Source organism: Mustelus asterias, chromosome 17, assembly GCF_964213995.1.
Source record: "Mustelus asterias chromosome 17, sMusAst1.hap1.1, whole genome shotgun sequence".
Lineage (NCBI taxonomy): Eukaryota > Metazoa > Chordata > Chondrichthyes > Carcharhiniformes > Triakidae > Mustelus > Mustelus asterias.
Window position 1 is genome coordinate 57,540,545 of NC_135817.1, and position 21,745 is coordinate 57,562,289.

The following is a 21,745-nucleotide window of genomic DNA, read 5'->3' on the forward strand; positions in this document are numbered from 1 at the left end:
TTTTTAAACAGCGGCGTAGCATTAGCCGTTTTCCAATCAACCGGCACTACCCCAGAATGCAACGAGTTTTGATAAATAATCACTAACGCATCCACTATTACCTCTGACATTTCTTTCAATACCCTGGGATGCATTCCATCCGGACCCGGGGACTTATCCACCTTCAGTCCCATTAGTCTACCCAGCACTGCCTCTCTGGTAACATTAATTGTATTAAGTATTTCTCCTGCTGCCAACCCTCTATCGTTAATATTTGGCAAACTATTTGTGACCTCCACCGTGAAGACCGACACAAAAAACTTATTTAAAGACTCAGCCATATCCTCATTTCCCACTATTAACTCCCCCCTCTCGTCCTCCAAGGGTCCAACATTCACTCTAGCCACTCTATTCCTTTTTATATATTTATAAAAACTTTTACTATCATTTTTTATATTAATTGCTAGCCTAGCTTCATAGTCTATCCTTCCTTTCTTTATCGCTTTCTTAGTCTCTCTTTGTTGTTTCTTAAATTTTTCCCAATCACTTGTTTCTCCACTATTTTTGGCCACTCTGTACGCAGCTGTTTTTATTTTAATACTCTCCTTTATTTCCTTCGTTATCCACGGCTGGTTCTCCCTTTTCTTACAATCCTTGTTTTTTGCTGGAATATATTTTTGCTGAGAACTGAAAAGGATCTCCTTAAAAATCCTCCACTGTTCCTCAGCTATCCTACCTGCCAGCCTGCTCTCCCAGTCTACCTTAGCCAATTCATCCCTCATCCTATCATATTTCCCTCTGTTCAAACAGAGGATACTGGTTTGGGACCAAACTTTCTCCTCTTCCATCTGAATCAGAAATTCGACCATATTGTGGTCACTAGACCCAAGAGGGTCCTTCACAATAAGATCCTTAATTCTACCTACCTCGTTACACAATACCAGATCCAAAATAGCTCGTTCCCTCGTCGGTTCCGTAACATGCTGTTCAAGGAAACTATCCCGACAGCATTCTAAGAACTCTTCCTCCATTCCACCCTTACCGACTTGAGTCTGCCAGTCAATGTGCATGTTGAAGTCCCCCATGATTATTGCCGTTCCGTTTTTACACGCATCCCTTATCTGCTTATTTATAGCCCTCCCTACCTCAACATTATTATTTGGGGGCCTATATACCACACCTACTAGTGTCTTTCTCCCTCTACTATTCCTCATCTCTACCCATAATGATTCCACGTTTTGTTCCTCAGAGCCTATGTCATCCCTCAGTACTACCCTGATATTATCTCTTATTAATAGCGCGACCCCACCACCTTTTCCTTCCTGTCTATTCTTCCTAAACGCCTGATACCCCTGGATATTCATCTCCCAGTCCTGGTCACCTTTCAGCCACGTTTCTGTAATGGCCACTAGATCGTACCCACTCGTGCTGATTTGCACCATCAACTCATTTACCTTGTTCCGAATGCTTCGTGCATTCAGGCAAAGTGTCCTTATTCCAGCTTTTATCTGGACCCGCTTTGATGAGTCGCGAACACCCTCTCCCTCTACTCCCTTATCTAAATTACCGCCTTCATTCACTTGCACCCTCTCCTCTACCATTAATTTTGTAATTCCCCTTACCCCTGCATCCTCCCCCCCATCAATTAGTTCCTTGATCCTAGTCAACTCTTCTAGCTCCCCTCCCCCCAACCTATCTAGTTTAAATTCTCCCCAGTAGCCTTAGCCAACCTACCGGCCAGGATATTGGTCCCCCTGTGATTCAAGTTCCACCCGTTTTTTGTATACAGATCACCCCTGCCCCTAAAGAGGTCCCAATGGTCCAGGAACCTGAATCCCTGCCCCCTGCACCAGTCCCTCAGCCACACATTCATCTTCCACCTCACTCCATTCCTGCCCTCACCTTCCCGTGGCACAGGCAGTAATCATGAGATTACCACCTTTGCTTTCCTCTTTCTCAGCTGTCTCCCTAATTCCCTGTACTCCCTTTTCATGACCCCTTCTCCCTTCCTACCCACATCAGCGGTACCAATATGTACCGCTACCTCAGGCTCCTCTCCCTCCCACCTCAGGATTTCCGGGACGCGACTAGCGACATCCTGGATCCCGGCCCCAGGGAGGCAGACCACCATGCGAGAATCCCGCCTACCTCCGCAGAAACGCCTGTCTGTCCCCTTCACCATCGAGTCCCCGATTAATACCGTCTTCCTCCTCTTTTCCTTAGCCCTCTGAGTTACAGGGCTGGACTCCACTGCGGAGACACGGCCACTGCTGCTTTCCCCAGGCGGGCTGTCCCCCCCAGCAGTACTCAAGCAGGAGTACTTGTTGTGCAGGGGCAAATCCACTGGGGTGCTCTCAACCACCCTAGCCTTACCCTTCCTGGCCATCACCCACTTGGCCTCCTCCTGTTGCCCTGGTGTGACCACCTGATGATAGCTCTTGTCTATCACCTCCTCATTCTCCCTCATCAGCCTAAGATCCTCGAGCTGCAGTTCCAGCTCCCTAACACGGTCCCTCAGGAACCGCAGCTCGACACACCCCTCACAGATGTGGATGTCCGGGAGGCCAGATGCCTCCAGGACCTCCCACATCCTACACTGGGAACAACACACTGGTTTCACACTCATACTGGACACTTTATGTCAAGTAAGACAGTGAAAAGTTAATAAGAGTGTAAGGAAACAAAAACTCAGCCCTGCTCGTCCAAGCCCTGTGAGCCAAAGCCCTGACAGCTCACTCAACTTCCCACTCACTCTGCTGCCCGCTACGATGCTGCCCGCTGTATACTTTGGTGCGCTTTTAAACCCTCCAAAAACTTCCCCAGGCCTCTCCTGGCCCGACTTCCGGTTTTGAAAAAAACCTCCGATTTTAAACCCAAAATTAACTGAAAAAATAAATAATTAATTAAAGTCAGAAAACCCACTCTCTTACCCTCAGCCTGCTCCTGGGAACAAATCCCTGATATTAACAACTGATATTAAACCCAAACAACTGAGATTAAACCCAAACAACTGATATTAAACCCAGAACAACTGAGATTAAACCCAGAACAACTGAGATTAAACCCAGAACAACTGATATTAAACCCAAACAACTGAGATTAAACCCAAACAACTGAGATTAAACCCAAACAACTGAGATTAAACCCAAACAACTGAGATTAAACCCAAACAACTGAGATTAAACCCAAACAACTGAGATTAAACCCAAACAACTGAGATTAAACCCAAACATGGAGGCTGACCAGCCAGACATCGCTGGGGGAGGCCGCTGAGCAGGAGGAAGGGGAGGAAGAGGAGGAGGAGGAGGATGACGAAGAGAACACAACCAAGGCACTGAAGGGCTGGTGGCAACCAGGGTCAGGCATGCGAGGGTGGTGAAGGAGGCCCTGATCAACACTTGCTTTGGGCAATAGGGGGCTGTATTGCCACACATGGGTTCCCTTTTCCTGCTCCATCCTGGGTAGTGGGTAAGGGATCACTAAACCCCCTCACAGGGCCCCGGGGTGGGTGGGGTGGGGGAGGAGAGGGAATCTCTCATCAGTTCTGGGGATGCAAAGGCAGATGCTGTAAGTCACTGCCAATGCATGCCACCCATTGTAGCCAGTGATTTATTTGAGCACCTTCATTTTCTCAGTGACACAGCATTGAGGGGCCTCCCCCCACTAACATCAACACGAGTGGTCACTCCAGGGGCTGTCAGAGTCAGAACGTTCCTGTTAGAGGCAAATCTGAGACACATTAGTCACAGGTGGGCGGTGAAATAACATTTATTGGTGACAATCAAAGTGTCTTATTGATAAATGATAACATAAAAACATGTGAACAGGAAACATTAAAGTGCATAAATACTTTATCTACCTACTGCTGCCCTTCACCTGAGCTACAACTTCCTAACTTTATGTGGCCTACCACAATGTCACAGTGTCTCCCCAGGATGTACATCAGAGGTGGAGGAGGCCAGCTGCCTATTTCGCCCCGTGGCCTGTGATGCTCTTGGCGAGTGTCCTCTGGAGGGCCTGGACCTTGAGGATCCTGGCCTGCTTCCATTTCACCCCATTGCCCCTGAGATGCCCCAGTGTCAGGAAGGGGGGAGTTGGAAGTTGTAGCCACAGCCACAGTCTCCTGGCTGGAAGGCCCCAGCATGGTCTCGAGCCCTTCCGCCTCCCTCAGTGTTCCTGTGGGCCCCTGGGTCACTCTATGGGAAGGCAGTGCTTCGGCAGTGAGCTCCAGCATTACCTGGCCCTGCCAGTCCTGGAGGACCACCTGTGTCTAGCCATGGTAGTCGAGCCCCCTGCGATGGCCACCTGAGTCATGGGCCACGTGCCAATGGCACCAGCAAGTGCTCTCTAAGACTGGGCCACGTTCTGCAGCCCCTCAGCCATGGCCCTCTACGACTGGGCCACGTTCTCAAGGACTGCTGCTGTGTCTCAGCGCTGTCCCACTGTGTCTCCTGCAAGCTCTGCAGCCTCTCAGCCATTACCCTCTGTGACTGGGCTACATTCTCAGAGGCTGCAGCCATAGCCCGCTGTGTCTCAGTGCTGTCCCACTGGGTCACCTGCAAGCTCTCGAGCCTCTCAGCCATGGGCCGCAGAATCTCGAGAAATCTGTTGAGGCCCTCAACTGTGGCCTGCTGTGATTTGCCCATCGCTTGGAGCATGCCACTCATGGTGAGGATCCCCTGCCCCAGGCTTTCCACTGCAGACGCCACCCTTGCAGTGTTGGCCTGGGAACCGCACAAAACAGGCAATAGCTCATCCGCCTGAAAACATTGGGATTCCTCCCAACAGCCTCTCAGTTGGTGCAGTGTGGCCATCACACATTCTCTGCATTCCCTGACTCTGTTGCTGCATCTCCAGCAGCTGAGGGAGAAGTGATCTTAGAGGCCCAGCATGTAGCCTGGGGCTAGCTGAGTCCTCACCTCCAGCAGGCCCCCATGTGTCAGAGGTCTCGGACGTTCCCATCTCCACTCGATGTACATTATCCGATGTGTTGTGCTCGCCAGAGAGTGACTCAGATACCTCACCACTAACTGGACCCACCGAAGTGAGAATCTGTGGGATGGTGATTGGCGAGGTGGAAGCTGACACCAAAAAGGTGCCACCCTCGGAGGTGCCTTCACCCATATCCTCAGAGAAGTCCTCTGGACTGTCAGGGACAGGATGGATGGGAAAGCAGTTGGGGCCCAGGGGCATCAGGGTCACTTCCTGCAACACAGGACACAAGGTTAAGTGCAAGAGAGGGAGAGGAATTTGGGCTGCATGCGACTTACTTGACATTTCTCCATAAAGTGGAGGATTGGCAGGTGCTCACTTCTATGCTCCAGCCCAATCATGCTGACACTAATGGCCCTCATCCCCTCGTCTCCCGCAAGCTCCAGCGCCCACCCCTCAAAGGGGGTGAGGACTTGGAGGTCAGGCTCACCACCCCCTGTCTTCGCCCTCTTCAGATGGTTATGGGTATTTTTCTCCTGTGGGGACAGAAGGAGCCATGAAAAATCTGATGGCACAAGTCCTGTAGGATTTCAGGGAGTGGCCCTCAGAGGGCAAGCACTGTGGTACTCTTAGGGTGGAGGAGGAAGGTGCTTGGGGGTCAGGGGCTGGAAGCATTTGCTGTGCTGTAATTTTCTTTGTTGTTCTTTGGGGTTTTAGTTCAGTCAGGCAGCATGGTCGGTGCAGGCTTGGAGGGCCGAAGGGCCTGTTCCTGTGCTGTAATTTTCTTTGTTGTTCTTCTTCTTTTCTTCTTCATGCAAGGTGCTGGGGGTGGGGGGATCTAGGGGTCATTTAGGGGAAAGATGTTAGATGGGGTTAAACACCCACCCTTGCTGCCCAGATTAGGTCATTCATATTTTTCCAGCACTGCTTCCCAGTTCTCCTGGCCAATGCCCGAAGACACATGGCCACAGCCTCCCAGGCTGCGTTTCCATCGCTTCCCTTGGGATGAAGTCCTGCTGGGGAGAAGAGGGTCTCCCACCTCACCTCCAGCAATCTGGCCAGGTCAGATTCCAAAAATCTGGGTGCTGGAGGCCATTCCTTCCTGCACTGCCTGCCTGCCTGTCTATCCGTGGGGCTTTTTATGGACCTGTCCCTTGCTAGGGCCGATCAGCTGCAGGCAGTCTGGGCAGATCAAGTGCCTGTTAAAGCATTCCTGGAAACTATCACTGTCACGAAAGAGGCAGTGTTGGGCAAGCTAATGGGGCTAAAGGTAGACAAGCCTCCTGGTCCTGATGGAATACATTCCAGGGTACTAAAAGTGATGGCGGGGGAAATAGCAAATGCACTAGTGGTAATTTACCAAAATTCGCTGGACTCTGGGGTGGTTCCCGCAGATTGGAAAACAGCAAATGTGACGCCACTGTTTAAAAAAGGAGGTAGACAAAAGGCGGGTAACTATAGGCCGGTTAGCTTAACTTCTGTAGTGGGGAAAATGCTTGAATCTATCATCAAGGAACAAATAGCGAGACATCTGGATATAAATTGTCCCATTGGTACGACGTAGCATGGGTTCATGAAGGGCAGGTCATGTTTGACTAATTTGGTGGAATTCTTTCAGAACGTTACATGCGCAGTGGACAATGGGGAACCTGTGGATGTGGTGTATCTGGATTTCTGGAAGGCATTTAACAAGGTGCCGCACCAAAGGCTGCTACATAAGATAAAGGTGCACGGTGTTATGGGTAATGTATTAGAACGGATAGAGGATTGGTTAACTACAGAAAGCAAAGAATGGGAGTAACTGGATGTTTTTCTGGTTGGCGATCAGTGACTAGTGGTGTGCCTCATCGCAATTGCTTACGATTTACATAGATGATTTGGAGTTGGGGACCAAGTATAGTGTGTCAAAATTCGCAGAGGATGCTAAGATGAGTGGCAAAGTGAAGTGTGCAGAGGACGCTGAAAGTCTGCAAAGAGATATAGACAGTCTAATTGAGTGGGCGATGGTCTGGCAGATGGATTACAATGTTGGTAAATGTGAGGTCATCCATTTTGGTAGGAATTACAGCAAAATGGACTATTATTTAAATGGTAAAAAATTGCAGTATGCTGCTGTGCAAAGGGACCTGGGTCTCCTGGTGCAAGAATCACAAGGAGTTGGTTTGCAGGTGCAGCAGGTAATTAAGAAGGCAAATGGAATTTTACTCTTCATTGCTAGACGGATGGAGTTTAAAAACAGCGAGGTTATGTTGCAGCTGTATAAGGTGCTGATGAGGCCACACCTGGAGTACTGTGTACAGTTTGGGTCTCCTTACTTGAAAAAAGATATACTGGCACTGGAGGGGGTGCAGTGGAGATTCCAGAGTTGAGAGGGTTGGCTTATGACTGAGTAGACTGGGGCTATACTCATTGGAATTCAGAAGAATGAGGGGAGATCTTATAGAAACGTATAAGATTATGAAGGGAATAGATAAGATAGAAGCAGGGAAGTTGTTTCCACTGGCGGGTGAAACTAGAACTAGGGGGCATGGCCTCAAAATAAGGGGGAGCAGATTTAGGACTGAGTTGAGGTGGAACTTCTTCACACAAAGGGTTGTGAATCTGTGGAATTCCCTGCCCAGTGAAGCAGTTGAGGCTACCTCATTGAATGTTTTTAAGGCAAGGATAGATAAATTTTTGAACAATAAAGGAATTAACAGTTATGGCGAGTGGGCAAGCGGAGCTGAGTCCACGAAAAGATCAGCCATGATCTTATTGAATGGCGGAGCAGGCTCGAGGGTCCAGATGGCCTACTCCTGCTCCTAGTTCTTATGTTCTTATTCCTGCAAGTTTAATGAAGTTTGCCTTGTTACTATGGAAGGGAAGCCAAGTCAAGTGCTTGCAGGTGTGCTGATGGGGCAGGGGTGGAGGAGAATTTGTGCCTCTGTGATAATCGGGGGCAGGAGAGAGAGAGGGTTATTTCAGACAACAATCGGGGCCAGGGGTGATGGGGGGGGTGCCGTATGCAAGGGAGGGAGTAAGGGGGTCAGTAATTTTGGGGGAGCTCTGATGTCCATGAGGGGACGCGATGGTGGGGGGAGGCTGTATCTGGCCTGGGAGGGTTCTGCCAGGAGGGCTGCTTTATTTTTCGCTTTTTCTGCGCATGCGCAGTTTGTGGCTCCAATCTGAGCGGCAGGCTATCTGGTGAGTTAAGCCCCACCCACTGCCTCCTGTGGCCAGAAACAGACTATTTCAGAGGCAGAGTGCATAAAATTGGGTGTGAAAACTCACCCAAAAAACAGATTTGGAAGTCTCCAATTTTCAGACTAGCTGGACACTTAGAAAGAATCTCGTCAAATTCCGCCCATTATCTCTGATGTTTCTGTTTTGGTTTGCCCGCATACTCTGGCAACATACAGAAATTAATACATGTTGAACAAGAGGGCATGTCAGACAGTATTGTTTGTCTGCAATTGACTGGAGAATGCTGAGTTTATCTGGGTCTTTGTACAAGGGAGGTTTTACCACTTGTTAATCCTGGTGCAAATCCAACCAATGAGGTTTGCCAGATAATCCATGTTAGCCAAGAAGAAGGCTTTCTGTCAAATTGTAATCATAAGCTGTTTTCAGTCTGACAATCTTCACCCCTGCAGCATTCTCAGAGCTGACACTCAGAACAGCAAGCATGCTCCAATGAACACTCATCGTGTTAACTTATTTCAGGCAGAATAATTTTCTAGCCCTTGGTGCTGTTCTGTGATTTTCACCCATGGAAGCATTAAACTGAACTAACTATTCTCTTTGATTTCTTACCGTATGGATAAAAATTTGTTCTGACATCATTTCATTGTGTCTTGCCAAATAATCTGCATTACTGGCAATGGCTCCTGGAGTGTAGCTTAATTTGCAATCAAAACATTCCCACAAAAGCATTTAGGATGCTCTTTTCTGCTTATTAGGGGAGAATATCACACTGAGAGGATAGGCATTTGCCCATTTTAGAGATTCAAGTTCAAAAGATCAGATATAACACAGGTTTGATCCAGAGGAAACCTACGCAGACATGGGGAGAACATACAGACTCCACACAGACAGTGACTCAAGCCGGGAACATGCAGACTCCGCACAGACGGTGACCCAAGCTGGGAATCGAACCCGGGCCCCTGGCACTGTGAGGCAGCGATGCTAACCATTGTGCCACTGTGTGGAAGATCCCACAGTTCCTGGGTGGGCAGAGTTGTTGCGGAGAAAGAAAGAAACAATTAAACTGAAGTAAGCACCATCAATCCGGATACAATAAGGCACTGTTTTTTTGTGGATGAAGAAGAGCAGGGCACTGACCTGGCTTCTCCCTCACACAACATCACCTAAAAGAGAAAAAGATAATCCAGCCACTCGTGCATCAGTTTTTTTCTGTGAGCTGATTGGCATTTGCCTGTGGTTACACAGCAAAAAGTAGTTGATTGGTTTTAGATTGCATTGGGATTCCAGAACTGATTAAGTGCCAAACAAATGAGCTTTCTTTCCTCTCATCTTTCCTTCCTCTGCCCAACAAAAGAGGGCAGAGAACAGAGAACAGAGAACAGAGACCACTCCATCTGACGAAGGAGCATTGCTCCGAAAGCTTATGGTATTTGCTACCAAATAAACCTGTTGGACTTTAACCTGGTGTTGTGAGACTTCTTACTGTGCTTAGCCCAGTCCAACGCCGGCATCTCCACATCACAACAAAAGAACAGCAGCCCTTACTACATTACCATGACATTTCCATTCCATTCTTATAACTCTGCTCAAAGTAAGACTGCCAATGAGTGGAAGATTAGCGATTTGCTTTGTGGATATGAGGCCACATTCTTACTGCCCAAGTTACAGCTGGCGAGAAGATGAGGTAGTCACTCCACCAGCCTGAGGCGGGGTTGAACCCAGATACCAATGATGGAGCACTGTTACCCCGAACCACTACATTATCCAATCCTTGTCCTTCCTTACAATAAACTGACTAATAAAAATGGTAATCATAGAAATCCTACAGTATAGAAAGAGGCCATTCGGCCCATCGAATCTGCACCGACCACAATCCCACCCAGGCCCTACCCCCATATATTTTACCCGCTGATCCTGCTAATCTACGCATCCCAGGACACTAAGGGGCAATTTTAGCATGGCCAATCAACCTAACCCGCACATCTTTGGGCTGTGGGAGGAAACCGGAGCACCCGGAGGAAACCCACGCAGACACAAGGAGAATGTGCAAACTCCACACAGACAGTGACCCAAGCCGGGAATCGAACCCAGGTCCCTGGAGCTGTAAAGCAGCAGTGCTAACCACTGTGCTACCGTAGCAGCTGAATATGTGTGATGTTGTGAAGAATAATAATTGGCGTCCATGGTGCCATTCTTCTACTCTTTTGATAGGACAATCTGAACTTTTCCGAAATTACCATCCAATAACCAGACAGAAAATGCGTTCTTTTTTATAAAGCTGATGTTCTTCACTTACATCTGATCGATGATGTGAAGTCTCTGACTATTGAGGTTTTGGATGAACTTCCATTATTGGTAAAGTAAACCACAGAACACAAAAGTTGATAACTCAACTGACGTATGTTTTGGTCTATTCATATTATTGGCATTAGTGAAGACTAAATGTGATTAACGGTTACACCAATACAAGATCTTGCCCGTTCAAAAGGTGCAACTTAACAATCTTCACGACATTTCTATTTCCCAGAGAGAGTTCTCCTCTTCCTGTTTCTTCTGATATATACTGTACCTGGCCAACTGGTCAGATACTGGATCCTTCCCCAGAATTAGCAAGAGAACCCTAATGTTACTCTCTTCCCATTTTCCCCACTCCCCACTCTGATCTCTCCTGTTTTCCAGTGACACAAAGTAAGATCCTAAATGGAGACCTTTAAAAAAAGCACTCTCTGTGATGCAGCACCTCAGAGCTCAAATCTTAAAGACACATTAGATGTAGTTGTCTCTCGTGCCATCTCATATAAACTGATAACTTACAGTCTAGGTGAGTTACTGTAACGTAAACCAAATGCTCACCTTTTCTTAATCTCTCCACCTCAGATTCCATTTCACCATCTTCCTTCCTGAGCTGTCTTTTTGATGCTTTGTAGTCTTCATCATCAGTTTCATTTGGGGTTTCCTTCTATTGTATTGTAAAATAGTGATTTAATAAACAAAACTTTTGTGTATCTCTGAAGATTGTGGTTTCCAGGGCAGTGTAATAGCAGCATTGTGGCACCACTTTCATCGTGGGATTATTTTCAGTTGTCCTGAACTTCACCATATGACGAGCATCACACAGCTGCTACTACTCTCCTCTGGAGTCCCACTTCAATTGAAGATAAGAAAGAAAACAAAAATCTCCGCACTGAGGCATTTTATTCAATGTTAGCCTATACAAACATTGCAATGATAATGAAAGATGTACTAAGGCATGGGTTTTGTCTGATGTGCAGACCAGAAAGTTCCCCAATTTTATCACTGGTTTATACTAAGTTATCAGGCCTCAACTGGCAGTAGTTGAGGGGGATATTATAGTTTGCTGCAATGTCACTGGAGTGAGGGACTGCAATATTTAACAGAATTCCCAGTTCCTGTTTTCTATCTGAAAGTCTACTCTGGAAATTACCTGTGAGTAGTGAAGAAAGGATTAGGATTGACTGAAATGTCAAATCATCAGCATAGAAAATAGCACACTTTATAATATCAGAATGTTTCCGATCAGCAGAATTGATGTGAGGAAATGCTTTGCTGCTTGGTAATGTCAGAGTTAGCCGGCCCATTCATTTTTCAATGTTATCTCTTCCTTCAAAGTTTGTTAGTCCTGGGTTCAGTGAGTGTTTGCTGATCCTTCCCTTTAGATACACACTGGCTCTTCCTCTCTTCAATCTCATGCTGGTAATCTTTGTTTCAAAGTTTAAAATTTATTTAGGCTTACATTCACACTGCAATGAAGTTACTGTGAAAATCCCCTAGTTGCCACACTCCGGTACCTGTTCGGGTACACTGAGGGAGAATTTAGCATGGCCAATGCACCTAACCAGCACATCTTTCGAACTGTGGGAAGAAACCGGAGCAAACCCACGCAGACAGGGCGAGAACGTGCAGACTCCACACAGACAGTGGCCCGAGTCGGGAATTGAACCCGGATCCCTGGCGCTGTGAGACAGCAGTGCTAACCACTGTGCCACTTTGCCGCCCCTCACTGACCTCGTGTTCTCACTGATCTCGAATTCGTACTCTTGCTTCTCTTCTTGCAGTCTGCATTGCTCTCATTCCCCCTCTGCTTCCCACATGTGTTGCTCTTCTCCTGTATAAGCTCCAGTTCAAGCTCCTGCTTCCTCAACTTAAACTCTCGATCCTTTGGCTGAGATTCTCTCCCTCTATCAATCTACCTCTTTCTCTAGTTCTCTCTATTTTTCTCACTATTTTTTTATCTTCTGCCACTAAATGTATCATTCCTGCCTCTGCCATTTTTTGACCTAGTCAATATTTTTGGGATTTTGCCATATCTGCTTTGTCAACATTCAGATCTCCTTGTTGTGAGCTGGCCTGAATATCTGTTTCTTTTGTGTCTGTACATGTTCAATCTCATTGAAGGCAGACTAAGCAAACACTTGGTTAGATGAGGTCAGATTCAAATTGTTAAGCTGCTTTACTTCGCAGTAATGTGAACATACAGAACAGCTGTTATGTAGGACGGGACTCACTTAATTTAAATCGTGCAGTTTACCTTTGGGTAATGGTACAAAATGAACACACAGAATGCCCCCCCATCAGTGCGTCATTTAACATAAGGTGAACAAATTCTTTACTTAAAGGCACAGTTTCATGCTGAGAATATGTCATTCTTTGATACCTCAACTACAAGCCTAAACAGTGAGTGTCAGTAGATTAGTCAGCCTGTCGGGGTTAGCGGGCTTATTCCAGCCACACCTGGTACCCATGTGTGTGTGTACACATATGCATATGCATGCTCCTGCAGGAATGAAGAGATGACAGTAAGGAGAAGAAGGAAAGTGATAGGCAGAGAAATCAAGGGCCGGAGTCAGATAAAGACCAAGTAAAAAATAGTAGGAAAGGGAAAAGAAATGTCAATAGTGCCCACCTTAAGGTTTTGTACCCGAATTCTCGGGGCACTTGAAACAAAATGGATAAATTAGTTGCACAGATAGATGTAAAGGGGTATGATATAGCTGGTATTATGGTGACGTGGCTCCATGGTGATCAAGAATGGGATCTAAACATTGAGGGTTATTCAGTATTTAGGAAGGACAGACAGAAAGGAAAAGGTGGTGGAGTTGCAGTGTTAATCAAAGATGATATAGATACAATTTGAGGAAAGATATTATCATAGATGATGTGGAATCTGTATGGGTCGAGTTAAGAAACAACAAGGGGCAAAAAACATTGGTGGTGGTGGTATACAGACCATCAAACAGTAGTGCTAATGTTGGGAAAAGCATTAGACAGGAAATCAGTGATGCAAGTATCAAAGGGACATCTCTGATTATGGGCGACTTTAATCTGCATTGAGATTGGGAGAGTCAAATTAGTCACAGTACAACAGAGGAGGAATTTCTGGAGTGCATATGGGATAGTTTTCTGGAGCAATACGTTGAGGAACCAAGAAGAGAACAGGCCATCTTGGACTTGGTGTTGTGCAATGAGAAAAGATTATTTGGCAATCTAGTTGTGAGAGAACCCTTGGGGACGAATTCTTTGTCAACGTAGATAATGACGTTGTTGATTCTGAGACCAAGGTCCTAGATCTCAGTAAAGGTAACTATGATGGTATGGGGCATGAATTGGCCATGATGGATTGGGAAAGACAGTGGACAGGCAACGGCAGACATTTAAAGAACAAATAGGTGAACTCCAGAAGTTTTTATTCCTGTTTGATGCAAGAGTGATAAGGGAATTTTGGACAAACCATGGCTCTCAAGGGAAATTAGAGATAGTTTCAGATTCAAGGAAGAAGCATACAAATTGGCAAGAAAAAGCAATAGGCCTGAGGATCGGATCAGTTTAAAATTCAGCAAAGGAGGACCAAGGGATTGATTAAGAAGGGAAAAGTAGAGTATGAAAGTAAGCTAGCGGGGAAGTTAAAAGTTGACTGTAAAAGTTTCTATAGAAATGTAAAGAGAAAAAGATTGACAAAAATGAATGTAAGCCCCTTACAATCAGAAATGGAAGAATGCATAATGAGGAATAAAGAAATGGCCAAGGAATTAAATTTGCTTCAGTCTTCACAAAGGAAGACATGAATAATGTACCAGAAGTGCTAAGAGAAATATGCTTTAGTGAGGAGCTGAATAAAACCAGCATTAGTGGAGAAATGGTTTTGGGGAAATTGATGGGATTGAAGGTAGATAAATCTCCAGGTCCTGATAATCGTCATCCCAGAGTACTTAAGAAAGTGGACCTGGAAATAGTAGATCCATTGGTGCTTATTTTCCAAACTTCTTTGGACTCTGGACTGGTTCCTACAGATTGGAGGGTAGCTAATGTAAGCCCGCTATTTAAAAAGGGAGGTAGAGAGAAAACAGGGACCTATAGACAAGTGAGCCTAATGTTGGTACTGGGGAAGTTGCTGGAGTTCATTATCATGGATTTCATAACTTGGTATTTGGAAGGCAGTGGTGTAATCAGGCAAAGTCAGCATGGACTTACAAAAAGGAAATCATGCTTGACGAATCTATTGGAATTCTTTGAGGTTGTAATTAGTAGAGTTGACCGGGGAGAACCAGTGGATGTGATTTATTTGGACTTTCAGAAGGCTTTTGACAAGATCTCACATAACAGACTATTATGTAAATTTAAAGCACATGGGATTGCAAGTAGTGTCTTGAGATGGATAGGAAGCTGGTTAGCAGATAAGAAGCAAAATGTTGGCATAAATGGGTCATTTTCTGATTGGCAGTCAGAGACTAGTGGGGTTCCGCAAAATTCATCCATTTTGTTTCGAACGCTCCGAGCTTTCAGGTACAAAACCTTGAAGTGAGCACTTTCAACATAACTTTTCCCTTTCCTACTATTTTTTACTCGGTCTTGACCTGACTCTGGCCCTTGATTTCTCTGCCTATTTCCTTATTCTCCTTACTGCTGGGATCCCAACTGTTCACATTACATATTAATGATTTGGAAGAGAGAAATGAATGTATTATCTCCAAATTTGCAGATTAAACAAAGTTGGGTGGGAGGGTGAGCTCTAAGGAGGATTTAAGATGCTTCAGCGTGATTTGGACAGGCTGAGTGTGTGGGCATTTGCATGGTAGATTCAGTATAATGTGAATAAATGTGAGGTTATCCACTTTGGTAACAATAATAGGAAGATAGATTATTACTTGAATGTGTGTAAACGAGAGAGTGAATACTCAGTGAGACTTTGGAATCCTCGTGCATCAGTCGCTGAAAGTAAGCGCGCAAGTACAGCAGGCAGTAAAGACATATGGTATGCTGGCCTTCATAGCGAGAGGATTTGAGTATAGGGATAGGGATATTTTGCTGCAATTGTATAGGGCATTAGTGAGGCCACACCTGGAGTACTGTGTGCAGTTTTAGTGTCCTTATCTGAGGAAGGATGTCCTTGCGATAGTGGGAGTACAGCAAAGGTTTACGAGGCTGATTCCTGAGATGGCAGGTCTGTCATATGAGGAAAGACTAGGATTATATTCACTGGAGTTTAGAATTCGTTGGCTAGGATTATATTGGCTAGGATTATATTCACTGGAGTTTAGAAGAATGAGAAGGGATCTCATAGAAACTTATAAAATTCTAACAGGGTAGATTCAGAAAGGATGTTCCCAATGGTGAGGGAGTCCAGAACTAGGGGGTCATAGTTTGAGGATAAGGGGTAAACCTTTTAAAACTGAGGTGAGGAGAAATTTCTTCACCCAGAGGGTGGTGAATGTGTGTAACCACAGAATGTAGTTGAGGCCAAAATGTTGTCTGATTTCAAAACTAAATTAAATATAGCTCTAGGGGCTAAAGGGATCAAGGGATGTGGGGGAAGAGGGGCTCTGGATATTGAATTCAATGATCAGCCATGATCAAAATGGATGGCGGAGCAGGCTCGAAGGGCCGAATGGCCTACTCCTGCTTCTAGCTTCTGTGACAGTCAGCAACATTAACTCAACTTGATTTCATTCCCCCTCCCTCCTTAACCCAATTGTGGGGTGTAACCTCACTAAAATCAGCTGACTCAGCACAAACCAGGGTCTTTCCAATTGGTTACAACTCAATTGCAACCGAAGGTGTGTCAATGGAACCATCGCTGTGATAGAATTGTCCATATCTACTTGAAACGGGAAATGATCTGATAGAATTATACTGTAGCGATTATGGAAATACATTTTGAATCAGTCAATAGACAAGCGACAGGGCATCTGATTTCAGAGGTGTGGTTGGAACAGAAAATCAATGGAAAGGTTACCTCACAATGAACAGTCTTCTTTTCTAAATTTGGAAGAACGTTATGGGGAGAAAAGGAGCTGATGGGAGAAAAACATTCTTCTGTCTGTATTGCTTTGGCTACATTTTCAGCTGTATAACAAAAGAGAACAATAAATACAACTGCAGAAATCCTCTGAACCTGCACAAAGGCTAGATGAAAGTGAGATTTATAGCATTAACTTTTATTCCACCGCATCACATTTAAATTGCTGTTCAATTTTGTTTGAAGTGCTGCTGAGCTTGTTGGAAGATTGGAATGCCAAATATATTTGTTTCATTTTACAGAGTACAAGTGTGCATTGGGAGGAAAGAATATCACAGCCACAAAACAAAATAGAATACAAATAAAGGGCAAATAAATGGCAATAATAGTCGACATATATTCATATGGGAAACTGTAAGTGGAGCAATTTGGAACCATCGAATTTGATCCTGAGTGCTGATGACTTACCCTTGTTAACCCAGGGACACAAGTTAAAGATTCTGAATTTAGAATTGAGAAGGGGTATATTATTTACTAGTAAGTCAAAAAGAAGTTTTCCAGTCAACTGGTAAAAGAACTGTGGGCTCATTATCAGGGAAGGCATAAAGTGGAGAGAGAAGATGGGTTTAGGAGGTAATAACAACACCTGTCAAGGTGATTGAGGACCATGGCAGGTAGATGAAGTTTACCTAATGAAAATAAAAGGACTCTGCATCATAGAAACATAGAAACAAGGAGCAGGAGTAGGCCATTCGACCCTTCGAGCCTGCTCCGTCATTCATCTTGATCATGGCTAATCATCGAATTCAGTATCCTGATTCCCACCCTTCCTCCCATATCCCTTGATCCCTTTAGTCCCCAAGAGCTATATCTAATTCTTCTTGAAATCAAACAACGTTTTGGCCTCAACTCCATTTGATGGTAGTGAATTGCACCACCGAATGTAATTGAGGCCAAAACGTTGTCAAATGAATTTTCCGCATTTCTAAAATTTCCAATGGACTCAATACATGAATTCCACGTTTTTGGGCGCTATTTTCTATGTTCTATGTTCTATCTAGGTGCTGATGTTGAAAACATTTATTCTGATGTAATAAAGTGATGCATTTCTGCAAATGGGGATTAAATCACATTGGGCCCTTTAGGAAATAAAGTGTTACAGGAAGGGTTTATTGACTTGAAGCTAAATCCTCTCCCGAGTTGTATGTTATTTCACAAGATGGGGAAGACCATTTGACATCCATTGTTTTTAATTGTATCCATAGACTTTGCTTCCACTATTCCACTTGAGAGCTTATTATTCCAAGTATTGATGTCTCTCGATGTGGAGAAAAATTTCTTGAACAACACCCTAAAATTACATTTAACTGGTTTGTTAAACTTCAGCATTTACATTTTAATTGCAAGCTTCTAGATTTACTATCCCAGCCAAGAGTATCAGCAGATTGGATTCACATCCTATTGCAGAAACCTAGGCTGACACTTCTCCAGAGTAGCGAGTAAATGCAGAAGAGGCGCTGTCTTTCAGATAAAGTCATAGAGATAATGATATAGGTTATACCAGCCTGGCTGATTATCAACCTGTTAATCCTTCCAATATTCCTATGGTAGGCAGTAAGAGTGAGAGCGCCTCCTGGTCAGCTAGAACCTGCAGAAGGCAATGGCAAACCATTGCAGTACCTTGCCAAGTTTAACCATGGATCAACACCTGGAAGTCCATGGTCACCAATGCCTTCTCAGAGCAGGGTACCTGTGGAGAGATGGGTTTCTTAAGTTTTAAATATTTTAATTTTAATTTTTTAATGTTTCCTTTCTGTCCCTTTTTCTCCCTTAATTCATACTCTTTCTGTATCTAATTTCACTCTAATTCACCCCAAGTCCATTACTTTTATTCACTTTGTTTCTTTCGCTCTCCTTAAATCACATTGATAGGCCATTGGAACAAACTGTAACGTCCTTCTTGGAGCCAGCTCCACAAGCAGTCAGTTAAAACTCCTGCAAAATCCACCACGATGGACTGGATACTGTGACAAGATGGCCGACACAGCTTCCCACCCACCAGCTCCTATTTTCTCAACTCTCAAATGGCTGGTATTCCAGGAAAGATCAAAGAAAATGATACAAAGATATTCTGAAGCTTTCCTTGAAGTGTGTGAAGAATAACATTAATGACTGGGATAAGCTTGCTACCAGTCGCTTAACATGGTGAAAACTTGCTCATCAAGTTACATCATGCTTTTAGTCCAATAACTCTCATGATGAGGCAAAGCAGTTGCAAGAAAGGAAGCAAATCCTACGCTCAGGATTCCACTACGTTGTGGGATTTCCTGCCCTAAAGTTCCACAAGTCAATAATTGGCCTGTTCAGTCACATAAAACCCAAGGAATAACTAATGACCCTGAGTGGATATCATCCTCGAATTGAGGGGCAGCTGATGTTCATGAGGTCGCAGTTGCCCTGCTGGCCTCGTGGTGCTTATACAAACTTCCAACAACTTGTTGTGCAAAAATATGATTTTTCCCATTTAAAAAGATCCAATTCACGGCTTTCACCGCTTGATGTGCAACTTCCACAATTTCCAGGTCACTTTCTGTAAGCATGCTGCGTCAAAACCTGTGTCTATACTGAAGTAATAGCAATTTTACCTCTCACTCATCACCCTCAAATCCAGGGTGTTCCTGTGATGTTTGTCCGATAGTCAGTTATGCACAATTCAGAACTTCCTCTAGCCAGGTACTGACGAGTCTGGAGCCTTACTGTTCGGTTCTTGCCAGATACTTCGCACAATTGCAATGAGTTCCACCCTTTTTCTCAATGAATTCAACAATGTGCAATCCCATTTGATTTTCAGCTGAGTTTCCAACTCCTGGAGATTAATATTATGCCCTTGAGCCAGGCTTGTTTCTGGCGTGGACTAGACCAACGCCTTCCTGCCCACCCCCAATCTGTTCCCCATAGTGCAATGGGTGGGCAAGTCACCTGCATACCTGCCCATCCCTTGGCCTATTGAGGCCCTTAACTGCCCAATTAAAGGGCCAATTAAAAGCTTAGAACATAGAACATAGAACAGCACAGAACAGGCCCTTCGGCCCACGATGTTGTGCCGAGCTTTATCTGAAACCAAGATCAAGCTATCCCACTCCCTATCATCCTGGTGTGCTCCATGTGCCTATCCAATAACCGCTTAAATGTTCCTAAAGTGTCTGACTCCACTATCACTGCAGGCAGTCCATTCCACACCCCAACCACTCTCTGCGTAAAGAACCTACCTCTGATATCCTTCCTATATCTCCCACCACGAACCCTATAGTTATGCCCCCTTGTAATAGCTCCATCCACCCGAGGAAATAGTCTTTGAACGTTCACTCTATCTATCCCCTTCATCATTTTATAAACCTCTATTAAGTCTCTCCTCAGCCTCCTCTGCTCCAGAGAGAACAGCCCTAGCTCCCTCAACCTTTCCTCATAAGACCTACCCTCCAAATCAGGCAGCATCTTGGTAAATCTCCTCTGCACTCTTTCCAGCGCTTCCACATCCTTCTCATAGTGAGGTGACCAGAACTGCACACAATATTCCAAATGTGGTCTCACCAAGGTCCTGTACAGTTGCAGCATAACCCCACGGCTCTTAAACTCCAACCCCCTGTTAATAAAAGCTAACACACTATAGGCCTTCTTCACAGCTCTATCCACTTGAGTGGCAACCTTTAGAGATCTGTGGATATGGACCCCAAGATCTCTCTGTTCCTCCACAGTCTTCAGAACCCTACCTTTGACCCTGTAATCCACATTTAAATTAGTCCTACCAAAATGAATCACCTCACATTTATCAGGGTTAAACTCCATTTGCCATTTTTCAGCCCAGCTTTGCATCCTATCTATGTTTCTTTGCAGCCTACAACAGCCCTCCACCTCATCCACTACTCCACCAATCTTGGTGTCATCAGCAAACTTACTGATCCACCCTTCAGCCCCCTCCTCTAAATCATTAATAAAAATCACAAAGAGCAGAGGACCAAGCACTGATCCCTGTGGCACTCCGCTAGCAACCTGCCTCCAATCCGAAAATTTTCCATCGACCACCACCCTCTGTCTTCGATCAGACAGCCAGTTACCTATCCAATCGGCCAACTTTCCCTCTATCCCACACCTCCTCACTTTCATCATAAGCCGACCATGGCTTCATCATAAGCTTAATTCCACTTATTTTGCCATAATGTGGTTGGCAGTGAAAGGCAGATGAGAGTGGGCAGACTCACAACTGGCTCAATATGTAATATTGAGCAATATATCCCTCCCATAAAAGTCATCCCCAAATCCAGGGCATTGCCTCTCATCATTTGGTAGTACAAAGCTTGAGTATTGCTGCAAAAATACATTTTGTCAAAGTTTTTCATCTTGCACTCATCAGGACACTGTAAGAATACCAATGTCAGGAGAAACAACAACTTTATTCTGTAAGAGAAGATGCTGATTTTTTGGCAAGTGGACTCTGATTGGTAGAGGAATTGCCATGGAGAATGCACCAGTTGATGATGACCGATAGTTAACTGCCAAACATTGTTTTAAATTTAAATCAGACAGATTGACTCTGTTTGTTCAAGACATTTCCCTGTGGAATGAACCAACGGATGGCTATCACTTATTTTGTTTAGCTGAAACAGGCAGTGTGTCAATACATGTTGTTTTTGTCTGCAAAGAACCAGGCCTTGAGTATTAATATATATCTTCCAGTACACGCAAGTGTGCCACACTCCAAGCCTGACTGACAGTCTTAAATTGCTCGTCAGCGTAATATTGAACACAATGACGATGATTGAGCAAATGTTACCCAATCGCAGAATCACATCCAATGTTGGGCACTGTTTTGCCTTTTGAGTGCAGTGTTGGTTGGGTACAGTCTGTACATTGCCCTTTGTGAACAGTGGAAGCGACATGCTGTTTGGGATGTACAGCCTACATATCTAGCATCACACTGGCACTGAAATTCATATACTCAGCACATCAGTGCAAAAGGTAAGACCAAAGCATTTGCAACAATCTTTAGCCGAAGTGCTGGGCAGATGATCCATCTCGGCCTCCTCCTGAGGTTCCCATCATCACAGGTGCTAGTCCACATGATATCAAGAAATGGCTGACGGCATTGGATAATGCAAAGATAATGGGCCCGAGCAATATTCCAGCAATCACACTGAAGACTTGCGCTCCAAAACTTGCCGCGCCCCTCAGTAAGCTATTCCAATACAGCTACAACACTGGCACCAGTAATATACCTGTACATAAGAAACAGGACAAATCCAATCTGGCCAATTACTGTCCCATCAGTCTACTCTCGATCTTCAGATGGAAGGAGTCACCAACAGTACTATCATCTGACACTTACTCAGAAATAACCTG

The 21,745-nt window shown here is 44.9% G+C and overlaps 1 protein-coding gene across 1 annotated transcript in view; it reads right to left on the minus strand.

The window, feature by feature from the left end:
* Positions 1 to 21,745, minus strand: part of LOC144506068 (lebercilin-like protein) — a 78,169-nt gene that overhangs the window by 13,395 nt on the left and 43,029 nt on the right. The window contains exons 4-5 of the mRNA XM_078231885.1: positions 16,346 to 16,455; positions 10,948 to 11,053 (exon numbers count right to left, since the gene is read on the minus strand). Of these exons, the coding sequence (XP_078088011.1) occupies positions 10,948 to 11,053; positions 16,346 to 16,455 (216 nt within the window). The remainder of the gene's footprint in view (positions 1 to 10,947; positions 11,054 to 16,345; positions 16,456 to 21,745) is intronic.